Source organism: Gorilla gorilla, chromosome 11 (genome assembly GCF_029281585.2).
Source record: "Gorilla gorilla gorilla isolate KB3781 chromosome 11, NHGRI_mGorGor1-v2.1_pri, whole genome shotgun sequence".
NCBI classification, from domain to species: domain Eukaryota; kingdom Metazoa; phylum Chordata; class Mammalia; order Primates; family Hominidae; genus Gorilla; species Gorilla gorilla.
The window spans coordinates 80,087,710-80,113,497 of NC_073235.2; the positions used below are offsets into that span (position 1 = coordinate 80,087,710).

Below are 25,788 nucleotides of genomic sequence, written 5' to 3' on the forward strand. Positions count from 1 at the left end.
GTGATCAATTAGACCAGCGGTTCTCAACCTTGGCTGCATTTTGAAAGCTCAGGAAAATAGATACCTGGGTTCCACCCTCAGAAATTCTTTAGTTGTTTTGGGATGCAGCCTGGCGCATGTGATATGGTTTGTATCTGTGTCCTCACGGTTTGTATCTGTGTCCCCACCCAAATCTCATGTTCAATTGTAATCCTCAGAGTTGGAGGTGGAACCTGGTGGAAAGTGATTGGATCATGGGGGTAGATGCTTCATGAATGGTTGGCACCATCCCTTTGGTGCTGTTCTCATGATGGTGAGTTCTCACAAGATCTGGTTGACTAAAAGCGTGTAGCACCTTCGCCCTCACGCTCTCTCTTGGTCCTGCTCCTGCCATGTTAGACGCCTGCTCCCACTTTGCCTTCCACCATGAGTAAAAGCTCCCTGAGCCTCCCCAGAAGCAGATGCTGCCATCCTTCCTGTACAGCCTGTGGAATCATGAGCCAATTAAACCTTGTTTCTTTATAAATTACCCAGTCTTAGTTAATTCTTTATAGCAGTGCAAGAGTGGACTAATACAGCATGAAAGCTTTAAAAGCTTCTCAGATAATTCTACTGGGCAGTCAAACATTTTGAGAACCATCAGTTTAGACCAAACGTTTGGGGGTGGGGGCAGATTGAAGCTGGAGAATTCATACTGAATTATAAACCAATATAGGGCTGGGCACAGTGGCTCCTGCCTGTAATCCCAGCACTTTGGGAGGCCAAGGCAGATGGATAGCTTGAGCCCAGGAGTTCGAGACCAGCCTGGCTAACTTGCGAAACCCTGTATCTACAAGAAAAAAAAAAAATTAGCCAGATGTGGTGGTGTGTGCCTGTAGCCCAGCTACTCGGGTGGCTGAAGTGGGAGGATCGCTTGATCCCAGGAGGTCAAGGCTGCAATGATCCATGATCACACCACTGCACTATAGCTTGGATGACAGAGTGAGACCCTGTCTCAAAATAAATAAATCAACATAACCATTGAGTATTATTAATTTCCAATGCAAATTTTTAAAAAATGTATGTGTATCTATAAATGCATATGTGGGACTGGAGTCTGGTTTGGAGGAATCCAAATTTATAGGAAGAACAGTTGAATATGGCTCAAATATTAGGAGAACAAATTGGGTGTATCCAAAGTCAACCCAAAGCATTTGTAAGCATGGTTATGATAATGCACAGTCACTTTTGACTTTAGTAAAGCTAAACTAATAAACTAAGTAAAGATGACAGTGAAGGAATTCAGGACATGCCACTCCAAAATATGCTGCCTTGGCATCTTAGTTGTTTTGAAATAGAGGCACTTGAGAAACAGCAGGTATAGGAAGGGCACTCTAATCTCCCCTTTTCCTCCCGAAAGCAGTAGATGAAACTCCCAAGTGGAAGATACCCTCCCTATACCAGTACAAAAGAAACAACATGCTTATCACCAGAGACAGGGAGTTGAGGCTGAGAGAAATCTGTACAAACTTTGTTAAACTAACTTATCTTCCTAGTTACTTTTCCACAATTTCCACCCTTTGTTCAAACTACTATATAAGTGCTTAGGCCTAGCCACTTCTTTGGGTCTTCATTGTCCTTGTGGGGGCTCCCGTGTATATGTAAATAAAATTTGCATGCTTTTCTCCTGTTTAATCTGTCTTACATCAATCCTAGCTGAAAACCCTAAGAGGACAGTAGAAAATTTTTCCTCTCCTACAACAGTAAATGACATTTATGAGTCTTCGAAAACAAACAGAGTATTTTCATGTTCTTAAATTTTGAAAACTCTTCTTAGCTTCCACTATCAAATTGTATAGCTTTTAGCTACTTCAGTATTTTTAAAATTCCTTCTATGAAAGCCAAAGTTTCCTTAAGAATTATTGAATGTATGATTTAAAAAAATGTTTTTAAAAAGTTTCACTGATTTAAAAGCTATTTTTGAGTGAATCGGAATACCCCAGATTAAGTGCCTCTAAAAAAAATTCAGATCCTTTGATTTGTTCCATTTATTCATTTTTCATCATTTCTTTAGGTTGGGCATCAGGATTATTTTATTCTCAAACATGTTGCACCACAACCTTCACACCAGCACAGAGCAGTCACATGGTCACTACTGTGTGTGTATAGAACAATGGTTCTCAACCTTTGCTATACATTAGAGTTACCTGGGGGACTTACAAAAAAACTGACCCCTCCTCCCACTCCCATCTCCATAAATAGAAATAGAATCGTTAGGGGTTAGAGCCAAGGCATCTTTACTTTTTAAAAAGTTTACCCACTGATTCTCATGTAGAATGTGGACTAAGAATTATTAGTACAAAAAGAAAAAAGAAGGTAAATAACAGGGACTTAATCATGGCTCAATTGCTTGCTTTTAATTTTTCCTCCCCAAAACCTAAGCAAAATGAGCAATCAATCTCCTGGAAGAGGGTGTTTAGGAGTTTAGCTCAAACTGACTTTGCATGTGAAGGTAAAGCCTTATGGGGCCTCAAAAGTCTCTGGTAACACTTTGTAAATACTTGTGAAATCAGCTGGCTCTATGCTGGGATTTTTGGATAAGTGAGTCACAGCTCTTTGCACTTAAGGTGTAGGGAAGCCTTCTGACGGCCATTTTTACGTGTTTGGTGGCTGGAAACTATAATGAAGAGAAGAAAATCACTGACTTGAAGAAGGATCATATAAGGTGATTTTTTTCAAAGCAGTGATGAAACAACAGGTGAGTCAATAATCTTTCTGCCCAGCCCAGATTGCACCGCAGCTAAATCTGCGCTGCTGCAAACAGCACAGCACACCTGCTCAGGAACCCTCAACGCACTTTTGTAAACCATAGTGTAATTTAGGCCAGCCCTGGAATGTTCTCACTAAGTGTATTTTGGAAAAAGCCTATTAAACCACCGATTAAATTATCAGCAGGAACTGAAGTGGCAAAAGTCATAGCTCTGGGAAAAGAAATGCCTAGCACTGATAGAAAAATTTGTAAAGAAAGCAAACAAACAAATACAAACAAAAAATACCTAAGAGAAGGTGTTATGGAACTGAACAGGGATTCACCCTCCTGGTACAATAAGGCGAAACATCCACACTGAGGTTTGCAGCAGGAGAAAGGAGGACTTTTATTTGCAGAGTGCCAAGCAAGGAGGATCAGGCAGTTCTTGCTTAAGTCCTGACTTATGGTTTGCAAGCAAGGGTTTTTTAAAGGCAGGGGTAAATTTTAGGAAAGCAGATGTTACAGGCAAAATTGTAAATCAATATATGGCGTTTACACATTGGTTTGGCCTAAAAGGGCAGGATATCTTGAAGTGGGGACTTACTGATCATAGATAGACTGAAAAATTTTCTAATTTGCAATTGGTTAAGGAAAAGAAGGTTTGTTTAAAAATTCTGGGGTCAGCAGAAAAGAATGTAAGCTCTGGCTCCTGGGTGTGGGTTCCCCCAGGCACCTCAGAAAAAAATTTAGACCATAAAGAACGGCAGTCAGAGTTCAGTCCTCAGTTCCCTTTATTTGAGGTCTGTGTGCAGGCATATCTGTTTGGTGGGGGTCTGGGTTTCTGAAAAACAATTCAGGGACATATGTTAAGATGTTATCTCTAGTTCCTATACGGGAACCAAACATCCTGTGATTCCAATTTCTTTGGCTATCGCCTTAAGTTACTAATACCTTCTTGCTCATCAAGTTGCTTATTTGCTTTTCAGGGCTAGCTAGGTGCCTGGAACTTCCCTTGTAGGAACTCAGGATTTTCCTTTATTTCCATACTTGGAGGGCCCTGTAGGCCCCTAAGAGGGGTCCCTGCCCTAAGAGAAAGGTAGTAGAGTGGAAAGAGCAGGAGAATTGAGTAAGATGCCCTGAATTCTGATCCGGGCTTTGCCCGGATCCTATTTGGCTCTATCATATTATCCCGGGGAAGACATCTTAATCTCTCTGAGCCTCAGTTTTATGATTCAAGAGATAAACTGGTCTAAGCCCTCATTGTTCAGACTCTAGCTGCAGATACATTCCAGATGTTTATCTTAATCCTTAATTTGTAATTTAAAAGAACCTATTTAGGTCATATCTACAAATGTAAAAAAAATCACATTTATGATTTCCCATTTTATATTTTACATGATTATTTCCAGAACCATTTTATAATTTTTCATTTATAAAATTACAATTTATTTATAATTTATTTATAATCATTTCATTATAAATCTTATATACATTGTCAGAAAAACAGTCTCCTCAGTTTCTGAAACTACTTGCAGCGTCTTGGTCAAATCATGTATAGCTCTCCTCTGTTCTTTGGCATTTTGTGAAAACAGTTTAATGGTAATGAATCAGTACAAGAACAAAAGTTCTAGAAACAAAAATATTGTTTTAACTACAGAAAAATTTTTTGCCTTTTCCAGTAAACATACAAAATAATTGCACTCCTTAGCATATGTGAGTATGTGGTATTGCCTTCTAATTAAATATTTTTCAGCAAAGTGTTGCTGTTATGGTCTGATTCCTGAAGCTTTCTTTTGCTTTACAATGTTAGGGTGTGACCATCTCTTCCTATGGTACTTCATGACTAAAAATGGAACAGACACTTTATATTCACAAAAGTACATATTCTCCTTTCCATATACACTATAGTGTATGATTTTGGAAAATTTGGAAGAATTGGGACTAAGACGTTGAGACTCTGATTAGAAAAACTAACCAGTAATTTACTGTTGAGACTTAAGATCTTGAGAGTTTGTGGGTACTCTGTGGACACATGTTTTATAGCAGATGCCATGAGTGCTGGTGAAACTTTTAGTCATGTGTCCTCTATCTTAAGCATTTGACTCTCCTAATGAAATAATTGAAAATAAAATATTAGCAGCAATAAATGCTTTCCCACATAACTTACTAGGGTCCTGCTTGCATAGTATAATTTTAGCCATTTGCTGTTTTGAATTAAGGTATTCAGTCATTGATATTGATGTGTTTTATTTCACAAACGTGCACATTTCACTTTTGAACAAGGATTTGGGCCCATTTTATATGTTCACATGATATTAATATTTGCAATCAAGTTATTGGCAGGTCTCACTTAAACTAACAAATGCTTATTTTTCACACTAGAAATGTACTTATAAGTCTCTATATTCTAATAATTTTTCCTTATGAAGCAATTCCTTTTCTAATAAATACACATTATGATGTTGTAGAAACGATTTCAGTATGTGGTGGATCAATCTTGGCCCAAATCCAAAGGAGCTGATTTAATTAAACAACCAAAAGAACCTCAATTAATAGTGGTATCAAGTATAGAGTAATCACTTAGTAAAGACTCACTCCCCAAGAGAATATTAAACACTATGCCTATGGCTAATAAATTAATTACCGTTTGGCTAATGTCTGGCCCTATTTTTCAATATAAAATGATTATAGATTACAGTAAGGCAAGTGTCCTCTAAAGTTGAGTATATTTAATTCCCAGTGTTACAGAATTTAAAATGATACAAATACTGCATGTCTTTAAAATTTCAGTCTGTTTTTCTACTGAGTTCAAAAAGTTTAAAAGATGGAGGCTACCACAAATATATAAAAAAACTTCACTCTATTCTACAAATTATATAGATCTAGTACTTTTGGTGAGTCCTCTTAAAATTTTTTCTGGCATTACCAATCTGAGAGTCACTTTTTATCAATATATGTTATCTTGTTTTGCAAAAATGCATTTTTAAAAGGTTTCCAAAGTCACCTTGATAATCATAGTGTTCACTCACTTGACACTTACTGCTAAAAGGTTGTTATGCATCTTTTATACCTGGTTGAGGTTCAACTTCCAGCTATCAGAGAAAAGTGTCCCTATAATTCTATAATTGACAAAAGGGAAAAGATAAAAAAGGGAAAGCGAACGGGGTGGTAAGAAAGATTGATTTTTCATTTCTTATCTTGTGATACATTCTGCAGCAGTAAACACCACTATCTCTCAAGTAGACCCTTTGAAGACGGGGAGAAAACACTCCAAGAGAAAGCTTTAAACTAGAGATTGCCTTCCTATTCTATGTGGCTTTGACCTTTTGGAAAGTGCATGGCCTCTTCTCCTTGTATTAAATAAAACAAGAATATGAGGACTGATGATTTGATTTGGTGAGTTAGTTATGGAAGTAGTTCTGGCATCTCTTATTTCCATTCTGTTATCCATTACTTCTGTTCTGTTAATGGCAGCAGACACTTGATTAACTGCTGAGATTTGGACATGCAGGAGGTCCAAGGTGGATTGTGAAGTACATCATTAGCTAAATCTCCATTACATCTTCACTTCACCGGTTCCTCTGTTTCCAGATTTCTGGCAGACTGGCATCTAAAGGCCTTCATGTTAGAAGCAGGAGAGGCTCTAAATATTTCAAGAATAATTGAGGAAAAAATACACATTATAACAGCTTGTCAAACTACTGAATGGAAGGGTGGTTCATCATTTTTTGGAAGGATTAAAAGCAAATCTCCTCTTCCCGAACAAAAACAAACATTAGTAAAAAAACTGAAAGAGGAAGTTAAGAGAATTATACCATTTCTAAATACTTATAAAATTATTAATTTATGCACAACCATAACAGAGACTGGGGACCACCCTATATATATTCATAGCTACTGTTGTAAGCAAAAATTCCAGGTAAAAAGGCAAAAATCCAAATTTCTTATTAATAATCAGTATAACATCCAACAATAACAATCACTTACCATAGGGGTTAACATTTACTGTAAGCCAAAATCCTAGAAAACATTAATATAAAATACAATTATATATTTCCTGGCTGATTTGCTTATATATCCAGGTCATAAAAAAAAGAAAGGCAACTTTTTTCTATGTGGCTTATACAGAATCGGATGTTACAGCTAAAAGTAATTGTAAAGGCTTCTGATAGTTCAAATGATTGTGAAACCCCAAAGAATAAAGGACTTTCTGAAAGCCTAAAATTAGAAGGTATGGAACTCATACTTTTAGTCTTCTCATTCTCAGTTCAGTGCTTATTTTTTCCTAAAAAATTAAAAATTAAAAATTTGTTTTTAAAAAACCAAAAATATTAATAAGCTTCCACACTTAATATATGTCAGTATCCACAAGGAGGCAAAATCATTTCTGTAAAATCAAAAATAGAACATGAAGAAAAACGTTTATTATAAAACTTAAGAAGCAACCAATCAACCAAATTATGAAAAAAAATTATGTCACTGACCAAACCTCATAACCTGAAAAGAACCAAGAAAAGAAATTCCCATTATACTTGTACTTCTAAAAGGGCTTTTAGGTCTAAACTAGACTTCGTTGCAATCCAGAAAGTTAAAGGACTAAAAAACTGGAGAAATAGAGTTAAGAATTAGATTTATTAGACAGCATAGTCTATGCTGAGATAGCAAAATAGACATGGCTTTATTTGCTGATTGAGAAGTGGTCCAGCCGTGGGCTAGCAGTCATTTACGTATCAGTGACCAAAAGCAAACATACCCGTACTAACAGTACTTTGGTCCATGACATACCCTTTTGACAGCCCAAAGCTGAAACGTCAACTCTATCTGGGGTTACTTGCTTATACAAAGATGTTACTCTAGCAATTGTTGCTTGAGGGCAAGACCAGATGATTGTCACTAGTAGGAAGAAAGCAGAAGTGATGCAGCTTACACTGCATAGTCCCTACTCTTCTGGATTAAATGAAAAAGTTGCTCAAACATAAACTTGTTGTTATAAAGTGGATAAGATTCAAAATAAGACAAATATAAAGATGCCAAGGCTAAATACAGATAAAAACAGTGTGATACGTAAGAAAGCCATTTTGAACAAAGCCACTATCAGCCATAACTACTTATTCCATCCTATAATCTCATAAATCAAAGCTTTCAATTGTCTGGACTCATCTGTTACTGTATTCTTCCCAACATGCATTCTTTCTTCTTCGAGGGGTTGTTCAATAACAGCAGGTATGTTTGTGCCATAAAGTTCACAGTGTCCTAAAAACTGGACACATTCTTGAATAACACTGTCATGAATGACTATCATGTGTTTTGACATGTTTTCTAACAAGGACAGGAAGCATCTTTTGGCATAATACCAGGTATCTGTTCCCAGCTTTTTATTATAAGGCTCCAAGCTTTTGATAACTCGAGAAATACCAAACTCATAGTTTCCTTTGGCACAATAAAGAGTTCCTATCACCAAATTCACAATGCAGAGATGGTACATTTTCCTATTTGGGTCATCATAAGAGAGCTGCTCTTCCTCCTTTTCAATCTTCCTCATCAACTCCTCTGCTTCTTCATTTTGACTTGTCATAATATAGGAAACACAGAGATTAGCCAGTACAATAGCACTGACATTCAGGATGTTATCATAATGCTTCTTGACTATGGGTTCATAGAAACCAATGGCTTCTTTATATTTGTTTTCCTGCATGAACAGAACATGAGCCACATTCAACTTCCACACATCATGGTCGTTACAGAATTCCACAGATTTGCGGAAGATCTTTTCCACCATTGGATAATTTTCAAGATTCCAGTAGATTTTTGCCTGAGCCATCAACACAGGAATATATTTCTCCATGGTTTCATCATATTCATTCACTGCCTTTTTGATAGCTTCATCATCTCTACTGTGTCTTGCTTCCTGTACTTGCTTGGTGAGTCTCCGAAGCTGCTCAGTCAGCATCCCTGCTAGCCCATCAAGCTTAATGAAAGCCTCTTCAGGAGCTGTCTGGCAAGTGATCAGGGCATCCAAGAAGTCATAGAGATACGGTGTGAGGAACTTATACGTCAAATGGGCATTTTCTGCCAGGACATCTGCTGCCAGGTCAAAATACTCATATTTACAGTAGAGCAGCAACAGGTTGCCAAAAGTCTCTGGAGGAAAGGGATTCTGTTGGAGCAAAAACTGTAGCTTTTCAAACCCTTCTGTAGGCCTGGCATCCATGTTCATTAGTGCCTGGTTGTGTAGGGTCACAGGGTCCAACTCTTCCTCTGCCCTGGGTGGCATGTCGGTGAGGGTTTCTTGAGCTACCTCATAGTTTCTCAGTTGGTATTCTATGGCTGCCTTAAGGTTGAAGGCTTCCACCAGAGCAGTCTGATGGAGAACTAACGTGTTGCCAACACTGCGAACATCAAAGCCCTCAGTGGTCATGCCCACACCTAGCTCAGGGTGCTGGCGGATGCCACGCTCAATAATCTCAGCGATATGCTTCAGTGCTGAGGCATACTGTCGGCTGCTGTAATAGGCCAAAGCCAGGTTGTAGGAAAGGTCAGGCTGGTAGCCTGAGGCCTGCAGTGCAGCAGAAAACTTGGAGCATGCAGCTTCATACTGTCCCTCCTTGTAGAGCAAACAACCCAAGTTGACCTGGCCATCGGTCTCATTCTCGCCTCCACTTTCTTCTCCCCCTTCCCCACTCAGCAGCTGCTCCACCAGGCTCCTGGACCCTGGCAGATCGCCCTCGCTATACTTGATGGCAGCTTGCAGGCGGAGGACCCGGCTGTGGTAGGCGGGGTTATCCAGGAGAAGGAAGGCGACCCGAGTGGCCTCCGGATAAAGGCAGGCCTTGTACAGGGCCTGGGCCTGGTACAGGCGGTACTGCTCCAGTTCCGGGTGCAGCTGGCCCAGCTGCTCATAGCACTCGGCCGCCAGCGCGAACTCCTGCAGGCGGTAGTAGCAGTAGCCTAGCAGCGAAAGGCCGGCACGGCTCCTAGGGCTCCGCTGCAGCTCTCGGCCCAGCAGCTGCACCGCCTCGGCGTAGCGGGCATCGCGGATGAGCCGGTACACTAGCGCGGTAAACTCCCCGTCGGGGATCTGCGCGCCGCTCAGACCAGCCATAACCACCACGGCTGTTATGCGTGCGGTTACCACGGCAACAGGGCAACCGGAAATGGAAGACGACCGGTTACTTTGCCACGGAAGGAATCTGTTAGGAATAAAAAGGGACCGTTCTCGTTAGTCTCTCAAGTTCGGTTTGATCTTCAAATATTCTGGACTGCAGCGTGGCGGCAGTCAGAAGGGGAAAGACGACTACTCCGGGCCGTTCAGAGACTGAATCTTCCCGGTCCCGGCATGCATCATTCCTGTGGCGCCGCTGCGCAGGCGTGGCCGCACTGCATGCTGGGAGGCGTAGTCCTTGTTGCACCGACCCGACTCGCGGCCCGTGTGGACGCACGGTCGTTCGCCTTCCCTGCCTCCTAAAGATGAGGGGCGCTCTCTGTGTCTGTTGTGCCACCTCGGTCTCTAGCGCGTCGGAGGAAGATTTCCGGCACCATGTTCTGGCGATTTTGAGCCTTGTACATTGGTGTGGTCTATACTAATGCTGGCGTTTGGCTTACTTTTAATAAAGTAGAGATCGTCAGTACAATAAAAGGACCTTTTAATAAAAGGACCTTTTAATAAAAGGAGCGGGATGGCAAAAGGGAGTTAACTCCTTGAATTCCCTTGGAGTTAGAGCAGGTTCTTATGCTACCCCGAGGGCACAGTTTGTAAGAACAGAATACAGCAGCAAACAGAAATCCTTCTTATTTTGGTGGTTTCCAGAGGTTAATAAGGAAAAAGTGCTGTGAATCTTAATTGGTACTGGGAGAGGATCTGTTTTTGATCGCAGTGTCTCTCCTTTTCCATGACAAAAAAAAATTACTGAGTATATGTTGGCGTTTACACTTGGTTGTATCCATTGCTGTGGTCCTCCAACTGTCTCTGCCAATAAGAAATCAGTATCTTTTGTCATCTACCGTGATATCCATTGGTCTCTGTGGCACCTAATATAAACCTAATCCAAGTAAAAGTGTGTTGTTTGCTACATAATTACTGCAAATCCTTTGTATGCATCCATAATAGTGTTACTGCCCATAAATCTTTTCTATATATAAACTTCCCAGCTATCATACGGTTGATACGATGTCAACCATATCATATAGCACCTCTATTAGAGACTGTTTACATATAGCATTTCTAATTTGAATAAGCAGCCTGCATTCTGCATATTGCAGTTTAAGAAGTCTGTGGGCTAGAAAGGTTTAAAGATTTAAGTATTACATTATTAATTAAATCAAGCTATTAAATTAATAGTTTGTTTAAAGCCACATCTAGGTAGGTAGGGGCTGAACCATGATATCCAGTAACCAATTTCAATAGGAAATAGTGACTGATGAATAACCCAATCCATGTATCTCATGTACATGAGTTTGTAAGGGCCCATTGTTTGGTGCTAAGTGTGTATAAGGAATATTATTGTCTTTGTTTCTCCATTAAAACAATGAACTTTGTGTAGGTAGTAAACTTTGAACTTCTAGGCCTTGATTCCAGCTGTGAGCAGATGTGACTACTGGAGTTGTGTAGCTCGTTATTTACCCAGTATCACTGGAAGGAGATTTTTAGTAGGTGTGTGATTGCTCATATCATCATATGGCTGACTTTATGTACTTACTCAGTCTTCTCCCTTGCCAGGAATTGGCAGAGTTGTGTCTTTTTGGCTGGAACTAGACAAGGAGCTTCCCAATGCATCAATTCCAAGAAAGGGAAACTGCACCCATTTCAGGATTGAATGGGACTTTGGCTCACCTAAGACCCCACAGAAAGCAACTGTGGAATATTACTATAACTGTATTCTGAGGCTTCTTTCAATCTGATCTCTTGGTGCACCCTTTTAGAGTCTTAAGCCCAAGGAGGTACATGGGTAGAGGATACTGCTCAGTAATAAATTGGGGGAAGGGGTGCATCGACTTCTTTACAGCAGGCTGCCTGATGGTTCTCCCTTGGGAATTTAGGCTCAGTATTTTATTTATTTATTTTTTAGAGACAGGGCTTTGTTCTGTTGCTCAGGCTGACATGCAATGGCATGATCATAGTTCACTGCAGCCTTGAACTCCTGGGCTCAAGTGATCCTCATGCTTCAGCCTCCTGAGTAGCTGGGACTACAGGTGCACAACCATGCCTGGCTAATCTTTTTTTAAAAATGTTTTAATGGAGATAGGGTCTCACCATGTTGCCCAGGCTCATCTCGAACTCCTGGCCTCAAGCAACCCTCCCACTTTGGCCTTCCAAAGTGCTGGGATTACAGGTATGAGCCACTGTGCCTCACAAGGCTCAGTATTTTAAAATTCTTATGTATGTACTGTTACCTTAGGTAATTTGCTATTAAATTAAGGTGAGATGACAACATGGGAATGGGAAATTGCCCTTCATTAGTCTTTCTCTCTGTTTTGCAGGGTTGTATTTACATCATCTTCAAATGGCTTCTTGAAAATGTATGAAAAATAAAAGGACTATATTCTCCTCCAAATTTCTGGGATCCCTACCAGGATTCAGTTGGGGTTCTCCTCTTTGTGTGGGTACCTGTGAGCGTGGTGGCTGAAGTGGGCAGGAGGGAGGCCGTTCTGTGTCTCTTCCTCCTTATTTCATGTGATGCTGCTCCAGAGCCCTGGCTTGAAAAGAGCAGGACATTCTGCTTAGACAGATGGAGGGCAGGGTCATTTTCAAAATGAAATGAGTGCACAAATCACACTGTGAAATTGGCATGACCATCACTGCTGCTGTGATAGACTGACTTTTATCTGGTCTCTGATAGGCAGTTGGGGAATAGATTAGTTTTGTTGGGGGTGGTGGTGAGAGAAGGCCGTTTAATGATAGAAATTATGGAAAGAATGAAATAGGGTGGAATATTATAAAGTGTCATAAAGCATCATTTTGTTTGCAATAGGATCTTGAAAATCTGGAGGATATATCAAAAAGTAAGTGTATCATACCATTTCAATTAATAGGAAAGCATTTGGTGGTTGCAATAAAGTGATTTGGTGACTTGTAGAAAGGAATTGTAGTTTGATGAAATTTGAGTTGGACTCAGGGTGGATTTTGCTACACAAAGGGAGACATGTTTATCACGTAGAAGAGTTTCATTTAGGCAAAATAGATAGGAACAAAAAGCATGATGCTTGGTTCTTAGCATACTTATGTTCTGCCTGCCAAAATATGCCATGATCAAGTCCCATATTCTATTTGTGTGTACAATCTATTTGGCATTCTCTTTTAAAACTAGTTGGCAGGTGTGTCTTATTTATACTGTATCTGTGGCCCCTTTCTGTTGGTAAACATTGTTAATTTGTGAGTATTTCAACCACAGCTGTGGTCAAACATCTTCCTTTATAAGGGAGGACCTTCTGCAAATCCATTCTCCAGTTGTTATTTCTTTTTCCCTTGGATTTCAGACCATTTTCTTCAGGATGGACAATTTGCAGAGTTCAGTTATCTTGCATCCCCTTTCTCCCACTCCAGTCTTCTACCATGAACAGAGAAGAAAACTATAAATTAGTGCCAAATTGGAAATATAGTTGACTGACTTTTTGGAGCATCTGTTCCACCTTTTAAGACTTTGGGAAAGAGTGTATGCTAAAATCAACACTTGAGAACATTTGTGCTCAGATGGTGTGACATTTAACCTCATTATGAACTCTCCTTTTGCTGGTAGTTCCAGCTTTATTAATATTTTAATTAGATTTCCTTCTCAAATATCCCTTGCTTTTGATCAGGTAGCTTGTATTTTGGGGTTTACAGTATTATTGTCTAAATTAACTTCCCAGGGAGAACACAAAAGCATTTTGGGGTTTACAGTATTATTGTCTAAATTAACTTCCCAGGGAGAACACAATAGCATTTTGGTTTATAAAAGGGATTATTAGAGAAGGCAAAACTGTGGATACAGCAGCATTTAAAAAAAAAAATCAACCATTCAAACAAAGAGTTACTCCAAGCCCCTGTGTTTATGCAGTACTTTGAGTATCAGGCCTGCTTTGCCTAACTTCCCTCATTAATCCTCACAGCCCTTCTGTGAATTAGGTGAGCCTTATTGTTGGCCCCACTTTAAAACTGCAGACTGCAAAGCACAAAGAAGCCAGTGATTGCAGCAGCCAGCAATGATGACTGCTTATGCTGGCCAGTAGTGGGCCACACTGCACCCCTTCCCTCTCTCTCCCTGGGCACCTCCTCTCCAGTCATTTGAATTGGCTTTGGATCATTTGCTGCAGTTTGTTCTAATAGAACAGGCACAACGGTGTAAGAATTTTAAAGTTTAAGCACCGAAGCCGTTGTGTAATTGTATGGCGACAGTGTGGCTAGCGGCCCTGCATTGATGCGATCCCCCTGTGTAATTGCCCATGCAAATTTGAGCAATCTGTAACGGACACAGGAACCCAGCATTTGGCTGCAGACTCTCCTACCTCCAGAAAAACTTCGATAATTTGAAGAACCTTTTGTCATCTTTAAAAAGCTATATGGACAGGGGTGTCCTAGTGTCCCTCTCACACATGAAAACATCACAGATCAACACAAGGTTAATGGACTAAATTAACAGTCAACATTTAAACTGTAGGTATTTGGATGCTTGCTTCCTTCTTTCAGCCCTGAAATCACCCTTCTCAAAAGAAATAAAGATTATTCCAGAGCTTTAGTTAAACTCTAAGTATTTTATTAAAAACAAAGATATTCAGGTCTCTTAAAGCGGGCTTCCAAAACTATGGACTAGTTGCTTGTGAAATGGCCAAGCGGTCTATAATGTAATATTCTTACAATGAAACATCAGTCTGGGAAATCTACACAAAGTGAATGATTTCAAACAACTCAATTGAAAACATATTTCCTTTCTTTCGTGTAAAACAATAATAATTAGGAAGGAAGTCAGTAGGAAATCCTTTTTAGGTTATTGTACATGAAAATAAAATGGCAAAAGCAATTTCCTCCCAAGGGAATGAGACTCAACAAAACTTAGCCTCCTATTTCCAATGTTATTTTTAAAATTTCATCTAAATATGTCTTAATCTAAACTAGAGTAAAAGAAAAATTGAGATTCGAATACACACGCATATACACACAGAAAATGAACACAGATATAAACGGTGGCACAAATAATACATTTTTCACAGCAAATACTTCATTTACTTAATAAAAAAACACATTTGTGTACTAGCGTATACAATAAATGACATTGGTGTAGTTATGTTATACAGATAAACAATTTATCTTTAGCAGTGCGGAGAGAGGTACCAAACATGCAAGAACATTCAAAATTAAATTTAAAAAAGTACAACCCCAAATTACTAGCTGAAGACAAGGTCATGACAAACAGTGTCAGCATGACATTGGGCATTGCTAAATCTAAATGCTCATCATGAAATTCTCCAGATACACCTCATTTTATTTCTGCCCTCTATATGTTTTATTCTATTATTCTTCACTTAGGAAGCTGGTGCAATTTTGGCCTTCTTGTAGTCAGACTTAACCTTTACATTTCCTGATACATTTGAGTTTTGGGAGTTCTTTACAGCATGTAGCAGAATAACAATTTCAGAGACTGTTACTCTGAAGCAGATAGTGAAACTTCATTACAGTGGCATTGCCAGAGTTTTTAGGGTCCCAAATTAGGTTTTGTTCTGTTGCTTTAATGAATCCTTTTTGTGTTTTGGTGTTTTTTTTTTTTTTTCAGCCAAGGCATTTTTCTTTATATTTAAATCTTATCCTAGTATATCTAGGTTTCTGTCCCACTGGAAGGAAATTGTTTCACACTATTACTGGAGATGAAACTGGCTTTTGTCTTTCTGCAATTTCTAAGAGTCAGCAGGAAAAATAGATTTTAAAATAATTTTACTGCAGAATAAATTGGGCAGATTCTGTTTAATCACCTAGTGTAAGTGGAAAAAGTTATGATAAATTTTGATACATAGAAAAAGCAACTGGATTCTGGTAGCATTAATATTAGATAATATTGTTATTACACTAACACAAAATGTTAAAGATGATTTCTAACCCAATGTATTTGCAAATATACAATACCTGGAAATGCATAGACATCTCAGATTTTAGAAACAAAATGCATGTGCAATTTTAACTTCTCTTGACTTAACTTTATAAATTCACTTCTAAATTAATGACTACCATTTATGGGATATGTATGATATCAGATAATCTAAAATTGTTTTTTATGAAATAAAAGGACATATAAGCTGGGTGTGGTGGCTCATATCTCTAACCCTAACACTTTGGGAGGCCAAGGCAGGAGGATTGCTTGAGCCCAGGAGTTCGAGACCAGCGTGGTCAGCATAGTGAGGCCTCGTCTTTACAAACAATACAAAATTTAGCTGGGTGTGGTGGTGCACACCTGTGGTCCCAGCTACTTATGAGGCTGAGGCAGGAAAGATCACTTAAGTTGGAGAGGTCAAGGCCGCAGTGGCTGTGATTGTGCCACTGCCCTCCAGCCTGGGTGACAGAGCAAGACCCTGTCTCAAGGCCGGGCGCGGTGGCTCACGCCTGTAATCCCAGCACTTTGGGAGGCCGAGGCGGGTGGATCACGAGGTCAGGAGATCGAGACCATCCTGGCTAACACGGTGAAACCCCGTCTCTACTAAAAATACTAAAAAATTAGCCGGGCGTGGTGGCGGGCGCCTGTAGTCCCAGCTACTCGGGAGGCTGAGGCAGGAGAATGGCGTGAACCCAGGAGGCGGAGCTTGCAGTGAGCCGAGATCGCGCCACTGCACTCCAGCCTGGGCGACAGAGCGAGACTCCGACTCAAAAAAAAAAAAAAAAAAAGACCCTGTCTCAAAAAAAGAAGGACATATCTTTTTTAAAATTGTATTGATGACTACATCTTTCATCATAATTAGAGACAGGCTCAAGATACATCTGTAGTATGATTGTGTTTACATCTACTCCATATATGTAACTTTTTATTATGTCTTTATTAAGAAGATGACTGCTTTAGGTTTGTTGCTATTTTATTTGAGAAGAATAAAAAAGAAAATTATCTGGAAAATTTCTTTAAAGCTAAACACATCTTGGTCCTTTGGTGTGGGGACTGAATAAAAGTCAGTGCTTTTATGTAATAGATGGAGATCCTAAGACTTGGAGAGTCCTAAGATTACAGGTTCAGCTGGTGGCCAAGCTAGGAGGGAGTTCCAGTCTGCTATGCACTGCATGGCACCCTTTGCAGTATGCGAAGCTGTCCCTACCCACCAGGATTGCCACTACATTGTAGATTGTGCACATATTAGCTACATAGTGACTAGTAAGAATAAATATGTCTGAAAAAAATACATCTCATCGAAAAAGTAGGATGAAGTTATTTCAACAATTAATGCCAAGAGACCTGAGGAAGCAAACATAATCTGGTCAGTTTGAGTTTTTACAAGAAGGCTCATATTTCAAATGTCTTTCTCCAATAGGAAATAAACATTAATAATAAGGACTGGGAAACTTCCTTTCTCTTTTTTGGAAAAGCAGATTATATGGATAACTGCATATGCCTCACATTCTTGCAAAATTATAAATTATTTAGAAAAGGGATTAAAAACGCCTGAAACCCACAAGAGTTCAACCTGTAACCTCTGGGGTTGTTGGCACCAGGAAGCTGCTACCTTCCTTTCCACTGCTTCGTAGTCATGGAGACACAGACCCATGGCATTAGTCAGCAGTTTCTAAATCTTGACCCACAATAGGAAAGATACCTCAAGACAGGAGAAATAGATGGAGGCAATTACAAACAGCTACTAGATTGATGGTTGACATTGTCAGGGCTCCACTGTATGGCAGATTGCAATGGTGTTGAACTCCCCTTGCTACCAGTGGATGTTGCTATTGGCAACCATGCAGTGAAGCCAATAAAACGGCAAGAAAATGAGAGGAAAACTCAACCTTAGTGGAAGCTGTAGGGTTTGTGCTATAAATTATGTTCCTCTTAGCAATATGTAGCATCAACGTTCAGGATAGCTACAGTGCTCACGGCAGCCTGCAGTCTCTGTCAGACCCTGGGTCCAGTTTTGTCATAAAGCACATGCTTTAAAATGTTGCTGTAGACGGACTGGCATCCATTTGTCTGGGCTATTTATTTATTTATTGTTGGGGAGGATAACAGATGTGGGCTCATCTCTGCCTCACACAGACTGATTTTCAATTCCCGTTCGTGATATAAACATGATGTGGCACATTACCCAGAAACACCTGCAGTGCTTCGGAGCTGCAGACACATCACGATCTCACAGACCAGACTCTGTCCCTGACTCCACCCTCCCTTTGTTCCCCACCTGAAGGAGGAGAGACAGCCCTGCAGAAGCTATTTTCCTTTATAGCAGAGTGATACAGAAAACTGGCTTAATAAAATCTATAAATCTGAACAACCTCCTCTTACCTGCTCTGCAGAGGCAGTTTTTCCTGCATTCATTTCCCCCTCTACTTTCTCCAGTCTTCCCTGCAGAGACAGCTGTAAAAGGTAGCTAGGAACATTATTTTTTAGGGCTCTCACTCCTTCCTTCTCCCCTTTCTCAAACCCCTCCCTGCTCAAGTGTCTCTCTTTTCTGAGCAATTGATGACAGGTTTCTACACCTTCATTTTTTTTGGTTGGAAGTGCCATTTTTCTTTGTTTGGATTGACTTTCACCTTTTTTTTTTCTTTTCTTTTTTTTCATTTCCCTTAACCACCTGTCTCGGTCCCTGTCTTTCCTTTATTGGTGTTCTTACGTTTCTTTTTCTTCTTGCTTTTATTCCCCTCTTAGTCTGGTTTATACTTTTTTTTTTTTTTTTTTTTTTTTGAGACGGAGTCTCGCTGACCTGGAGGGCAGTGGCGTGATCTCGGCTCACTGCAAGCTCCGCCTCGCGGGTTCCCGCCATTCTCTTGCCTCAGCCTCCCCAGTAGCTGGGATTACAGACGCCTGCCACCGCGCCCGGCTAATTTTTTTTGTATTTTTTAGTAGAGACAGAGTTTCACCGTGTTAGCCAGGACGGTCTCGATCTCCTGACCTCGTGATCCGCCCGCCTCGGCCTTCCAAATTGCTGGGATTACAGGCGTGAGCCACCGCGCCCGGTCTATACATTTCTTTTACTTTGTTTCTTGCCATAAAGAGTCTTTTTCTCTACAATTACCTGCTCTCCCCTCACTTCCATTTTGGTATCTTAATTTTACCCATTCCTTCAAACATTTCCTGAATTGTCTACTGTGTGCCAGGAAAACAATGTCGCACGTAGAACACGGCCCCTATTTCTTTAATATCTGTAAAGTTAATGATTGATAATGATTAATAACAATAACAAGGGCCGGGTACGGTGGCTCATGCCTGTAATCCCAGCACTTTCGGAGGCAGAGATGGGTGGCTCACCTGAGGTCAGGAGTTTGAGACCAGCCTGGCAAACATGGTGAAACCCTGTCTCTACTAAAAGTACAAAAATTAGCCAGGTGTGGTGGCAGGCACCTGTAATCCCAGCTTCTCAGGAGGTTGAGGCTGGAGAATTGCTTGAACCCAGGAAGCAGAGGTTGCAGTGAGCTGAGATCGCGCCATTGCACTCCAGCCTGGGCAACAAGAGTGAAAACTCCGTCTCAAAAAACAAACAAACAAAGAAACAAAAACAATAACAAGAAAAATGGTTTGTAAATTTTAGATTTTTTTAAGAGCTAGAATGGCTCTCAGGTTTAATCTAGGCCAGGGATTTTCAAACTCTTCAGAGTCCCTGTGGACCCCCATGTATGTAATCAAAGAGATGAAGGTTTGTAGGTGCTCTGGATGTCCAAACCCTGCTTATAATTCACATAGGAATTCAGCTTTTTGACGTTTTATATGTTGGGGATTCATTGAAAGATTTATTTGAACAAAGAGTTGTAAGGTTAAAACATGTTCAAGAATCGTTTCCTAGTGTAATCTAATTTGACAAATAAGGAAACAAGCTTGGAGAAGTTAAGTGACTTGTTCAAGTCAATCCAGTCAACAATGCCAAAGCTAGGGATAGAAATCTATCTTCTAGCCCAATGTTCTTTGGATAAGACATACCATGTCCACAATTTCTCAATATAGGGAGCAAAGCAGCTTTCTAGTCATTACATCTACTTAATACAGTTTATTCTTACCTATTGTAAACCTGGCTTCCTATAGAATATGCGTTCTTTGCCCAGACTGTTATTTCTTAACATTTGAAGCATTGTTTCTTACACTTAAGGAAAAATCCAAAATTAGGGACCCCTATAGTTTGCTTTAGGTTGGTTACTGGTAGTAATCTTAAATTTTATACCAGAACTCCTCACTAGGAGAACTCAAGGTAGTCAATGCTTAGTCTCCATGGCTCTGCTCTGTCCTGTGAACTATAGTTTCTAGATGTCACTTGTGGTAAATCCAGCTACAGATTTCCTTCCACCCTTACTTTAATCAAAATCTATCAATCCATTCCTTCTGGGAGAAAACTTTGTCTGTAATGAAGGTTGAGTTTTAAAACTCTGGAAGAGGGTACCATAGTCCCAGTCTAGAATTACCCATCAAACACATTTGCTATAGTCCTACTATGTATTCATTTTTAGGGGGAGAACTGGGATTGATCAGTATTTATAAGGATAGTATAGTTTACCTTTTAGGTAGGCAATTCTAAAGGATCCATCAATAAGAAGCTCTAGGATTAAAAATAAAATACCTCTATGGAATACAAATTAGGATTCTTGGGACAGTCTGGCACAAAAAGGCATTCAGGGACAGGAAGCAAAGACAGGCAGTGTTTGGCTTGTAACAAACAGAAAAGCCCTATACAAAATGAAGCAGCGCTAATGACGCTTTTACTGTTCAGTGTTCCCTCAGCTCAGAGTAAGTAGGCCGACTGTCCACAGGTCCTTGGATCCAAAACAGTCCCCTACCCAGAGCCTTCATTTCAGCCCATGCGTGTTCATTAGGGAAAAGTGAGGGTCCTGGGGTGTGCTCCCTGCCCCACCTCTTTCTTTGTCCTTCCCGTTGCTCTCTCTGCTGCTGACCATGCTTCAAGGTGAAAGCCCAGGCATGCTTCCCAGTGCATCCTTGAGATGTTAGGTCTTTCTGAGCTAAAAGAACAAAAGGATGACATGGCTGGACTGAAACTGGCCCTTCAGGCTGTAGTCATTTTGCAGCTGCAGCTGACCTGGAGGTTTAGTTCCTGTCTTCCTTGGCTACCATAACACTGGCAGGGGAGGATGAGGCAGTTGAGGCCAGCAGTCGTTTTTGGTACAGCTCTTCCCACTTACTTCTGTTTGTAGCTACTGAATCTAGCATCGGCTTCAGTTTCACGTTGACCTTCACCAGTGCCTAAAACAAAACAAAACACAGGTGGAGGAGAGAGGAAACAGAGTAACTGACATGATTTTCCACCTTTCATTTATGAGGAGAATGGAAACTGGCTATAGGAAATGAAAGTGATGATTATTTTGGTAAACAAGAGCTATTTACAAGAAGTAAATATGCATTTAACACCAATATGTTGTATTAAAAGAGCCTACTTAGAGAATGAAAAAATAAGACATCACCAGCATGGCTGTGTACAACTCTAGGGGACACCAGCCATGTAGACTCAAATCCTGTTTTACAACTACATCAAGCAAGACAGGAAACAAAATATCCAGCTCACATATGCCTACTTACGTGTGCATCTTTGCCTGCCATAGAGGGCTCCAGTTCTCAATTGACTATGCACTTAAATTTTTACAAAATAATCCTACAATTGCCTTACCATAGATGACTCTGGGTGGACTTACTTGAATAGGAAAGGTCAGGTAAAATCCTGAAATGAGGAGGTGCTCATTTTTAAAGCTAAAGATCTGGGAGTTGTGCTAAATATACAAAGCATGGAAACATGCATGGAAACAGACATGGCAGAAAAGGAAGCAGTGTGGAAGACAGTGACAGAGGGATGAAAGGGGGATGAGGGAAAAGGAAATGTAGGGTGTGGCCAGGGGCAGATGGACCACCAGGCTGATGAAAGTCAGGCTTCAGCATCCTCACTTGTGCCAGACCCTTCTAAGTATATTCTTTTGTGCTTAATTTTGTGTGTGTGTGTGTTTAAGAGTCCTCCTGTTCCCAAATGGTATAAGCTTGTCTCACCGCTCCTGGGTTGCCCCTGGTAGTGGAATGAGAGCCCTAAAAGTAAGATGGCTTACTTTAATTTAATGCAAATGAGTCCTTCTTCAGCTTTCATATCAGAGGGCTTCTCCAAGATAGGGGGTAACATGGGGGCAGGGCCGAGGATTTTGTTTCTGAACTAGGACTAGAACAAATTCAAGGAGCTCAGATTAAAGAGCAATAGGTAAATATTTTACAGGTCAGAGGAGCATGGAGTTTACTCTGCCCAACAGGAAAATTCCACTATTCTCTACTTTACTGATTATTTTCTTTCTTTTAAATGCATGAATATCTACATTTTCCTTATTTTAATTTTTTTTTACTTTTCATAATGAAAGGCTTATAACATATTCAACCAGTAAAATATGATCAGCAAAAATCTCTATTATGTATCTATATGCCTGTAAAGATGAATAATAAGTAAAGCCACCCATGTAAAACATATGTAACAAAGGATCTAGGAGCCTTTTAATTTTCTGGACAGCTCAATGAAAAGGGAAATAAGATTTTGATGACATTTAACTTTTAGAAACATGGTCTTTGTCCTTTTGAACCATGAGGTTTTGGGGGTTGTTTTAAAAATAATACCTTTTCTTCCCTTCACAGTTATTTTATATATTTTAAGTAACATGTTAGTGTTAGAAAATATAGAAACAATAGGTTTAAAAAGTAGGAAATGGAGATAATTTATAATCTCATAACTCAAGAGATAGACACTACTAACTTTTGGGTTTTGCCTTGAATGGAATCTTTCTATTATGTTTCTAACTGGTTAAATGATCAGAACATCTAAAATATGGCTCATGCCTGTAATCCCAGCACTTTAGGAGGCTGAGGTGAGTGGATCATTTGAGGTCAGGAGTTTGAGACCAGCCTGGCCAACATGGTGAAACCTCATCTCTACTAAAAATGCAAAAAAAAAAAAAAAAAAAAAAAAAACACCTAGGCGTGGTGGCACATGCCTCACATGCCTGTAATCCTAGCTACTTGGGAGGCTGAGGCAGGAGAATCGCTTCAACCCAGGAGGCAGAAGTTGCAGTGGGCTGAGATCACACCACGGCACTCCAGCCTGGGCAACAGAGTGAGACTCTATCTCAAAAAAAAAAAGAAAAAAAAAATATATATGGTATTTTATAATCTCAGTTTAAAAATGGACAGAATCAATGAGAATGTATGGATTTTTAAGCCATACTTCTTGGGCCTGTTTTCCATCTCCAGGGTCTGAAAGAAGTATAAAAAGCTGGCATCCCACATGGATGAGGGGGAGCTTCTGTTAACACCTAACACCTCCTATGTGTTAAACACATTGCCGGCTGCTCTACATACTTCATCTCAGCTATTCCTCACAATGACTGTACATCTTACAGATGATAAAACATGTCCCCCACATGTTAGGATCATGAATGATCCTTAGCCCTTCCATCACAGGAGGAAGGTAAGAATCCATATAGGAAGTTAGGGCTTCCTTTTGTCATCTTTCCATTTGTTTTGGAAGCTATGGAGAAAACCATTGTTTTTCTCAAGTAAAAGTCAGGGATAGGACACTAGCCTGCCATATAGAATGAAGATATAGAGAAATCTGCTGAGGATGTAACATAAAAGGGAAGCTCTTAAAGAGTCAAGAAGAAAAACCAAGGAATAATAAGATACACATCTTGAAATTGTATGGCTTCAACCTTTGTCAATGCACAATTCCAACCAGCTAGTAATTGTATCATTCCTGTTTTTAGAGACTGTGATGGTGATGAGGAGACTGAAGACATGAACTTCTGAGGACACATTGAATGTGATTGCTGTTGTCATCAATTTGGGGTAAGGGTTGACACCAGGACCTTCCTTCTGACTTATTCATACCCATCTCTCCTTTCTTCTCTCCTCTTATCCATCAATTCTATCACCCATCATCTTGCATATGTATACAACTCTCATGAATTCTGACATTGTTCTTTGAATGTAATCTTATGTCACTTGAGGCCTCCCCAACCCTTTAGACTTGAGATTAGACCTCAAATCTATTTCATGCTCTGGGGGACCTTTCAGACTCCTCCCAGTGATTTCCAAGTCTTACTTCCTTGTACTCTTTGACTTCTTCTTGAGTCTATTTGGCCCTCTTGACTCCATTCTGCATCATTCCTAATGCAGTATTTCACTTTATTTCCCCTTTTCACAGGAAATCCCATCACCCTCAACATTTTGAATGCCTACTAACTGTACCGAACTTTAGAGGTTGTCATAGGGGAAGTGACTTACCCACTGACTTACTCTTACATACTCCTTTTCATCTCAAAGGGCACAGTCTTTTACCCCATGGAGAGTAATCCAGTTTTCTCCCCAGCCCTAGCTCACTGCTTGTATACATATCTGGACTGCCAGCCAGCCAGTTTTTTCCCAGGCTCCCCAAAATTCTGACAAATTAAAGTTTCCCTTTCTTGTTGCACTAAGGCCTATAAGGTAGTTTTTATTTTCCTTATAAAGAAATAAAAGAAAGAACACAGAAGTTGTGAGATTATTAGCCTATGGAAAGGTGATTTCCCACTTTATGCTTTGGGTCAGTTAGCTATTTTTTGTTCTGTGGACAGGGTTATATCCCTGGTCCCGTGTAAACACCTTGCAGGTGCATCCCATTCATCACAAGGGGGACAAAAGGTGAACATATCATTAAACCACTATGATTTCAGCACACCTTGTGAAAAGCCTTCTCTAAGTATGACTGTGGTTAGGGAGTAGTCAATAGTAAGTCCTCCAACAGGAAGAATAGCTCTTTTTCTGTTAGAGTGCCAGAGTGTATGACTCCAAGCACAACTGCAAACCACCTGTTAGTAAAACTAATTTACCTGCTCAAATAATCCTCTGCTCCAGGGAGTTATATGAATATGAGTAAAATGTAACTAGATGTAAGTTAACGGAGTGGGGGTGGGGGTTGAAAGCCCGATGTCCTTAAGACAGAGTATGTTCTGTCTCTCTCTTAACAGTGATGTTTATCACACTAAACAGAAACATCTAATTTTAAATCAAATTTACTAGTTATTTCATATGATAATAAAACAAAGCAACATTGTAACTCCAGCAGTGATCAAAATCCCCTTTATTTCCATGAGAAAAATACAGGTGCTTGTTTTCTGCTCAATGCACAGTGTTTTTATTTAGACAATAGTGTGAGGGAGCCACAACTGCCATGGTTTTATTTAGTATAGCTTGGCACCAGCATCTCTTTATTCTGATCAAGCCTTTTAATTAAACTGACTACTATAATTCCTATGGAAATTAGTGTTTATGTTATTTTCCTGCTACAAAAGCATTCCTCCAGAACTTATTTTTTTTAATCCCAGGAGCATAAATTGGAATTTTTTTCTGCTTGATATGTAATTAAAAACTCATTTGATTACAATATTTCTGGCTCTGTTTTACTTATTAAATTCCTGTAATCAGTTTTCTTTTATGAAGCTGCTGGGAAATGATCTCAAAAGCAACACATTTTTTTCTTCCCTGGCAGGTACCCAAGCATTTACTAAATTACATTCATAGCACCTGCCCATGATTCGAATCATTCCACCAATTTATTCCTTAAGCCATTTAAGTTTATTTGGCATAGCCCCAAACAGCTTTCTTCCCTTTATCCTTGCTCTTTGTTCTCCTTCTCGCTTCCTTTGTATGGAATAAAGAAATTGGGGAGGGAGGAGGAATACATATTTCTCAGAATTCCTCTTTCTCTTTGTTTTATATTCTCCTGAAACACAGAATTGCCATACTAGAATATCGTTTTCCTGTGGCCAGGTGCTGGTTCAAGGCAAAGGTAACAAAACTCCTATCTTGAAAACTTACTTTTTCTCTCTCTCTCTTTTTTTTTTTTTTTTTTTTTTTTTGTGAGAAGGAGTCGCGCTCTGACGCCCAGGCTGGAGTGCAGCGGGGCGATCTCGGCTCACTCTAAGCTCCGCC

At 39.9% G+C, this 25,788-nt stretch overlaps 2 protein-coding genes across 2 annotated transcripts in view; both read right to left on the reverse strand.

Moving 5' to 3' along the window:
- Window positions 1-5,416: 5,416 nt before the first annotated feature.
- Window positions 5,417-16,237, reverse strand: IFT70A (intraflagellar transport 70A). Its single transcript, XM_004032855.5, has one exon. The coding sequence runs from the start codon at window positions 9,807-9,809 to the stop codon at window positions 7,812-7,814; it is 1,998 nt and encodes a 665-aa protein (XP_004032903.3). The 5' UTR covers window positions 9,810-16,237; the 3' UTR covers window positions 5,417-7,811.
- Window positions 16,238-19,364: 3,127 nt separating this feature from the next.
- Window positions 19,365-25,788, reverse strand: part of PDE11A (phosphodiesterase 11A) — a 435,243-nt gene continuing 428,819 nt past the window's right edge. The window contains exon 20 of the mRNA XM_019021629.4: window positions 19,365-21,042. Within this exon, the coding sequence (XP_018877174.2) occupies window positions 20,887-21,042 (156 nt within the window). The 3' untranslated portion in view covers window positions 19,365-20,886. The remainder of the gene's footprint in view (window positions 21,043-25,788) is intronic.

Coding starts and splice junctions, on each gene's coding strand:
- IFT70A (XM_004032855.5), bottom strand. CDS start 9,809: ATGGCTGGTCTGAGCGGCGCGCAGATCCCCGACGGGGAGTTTACCGCG.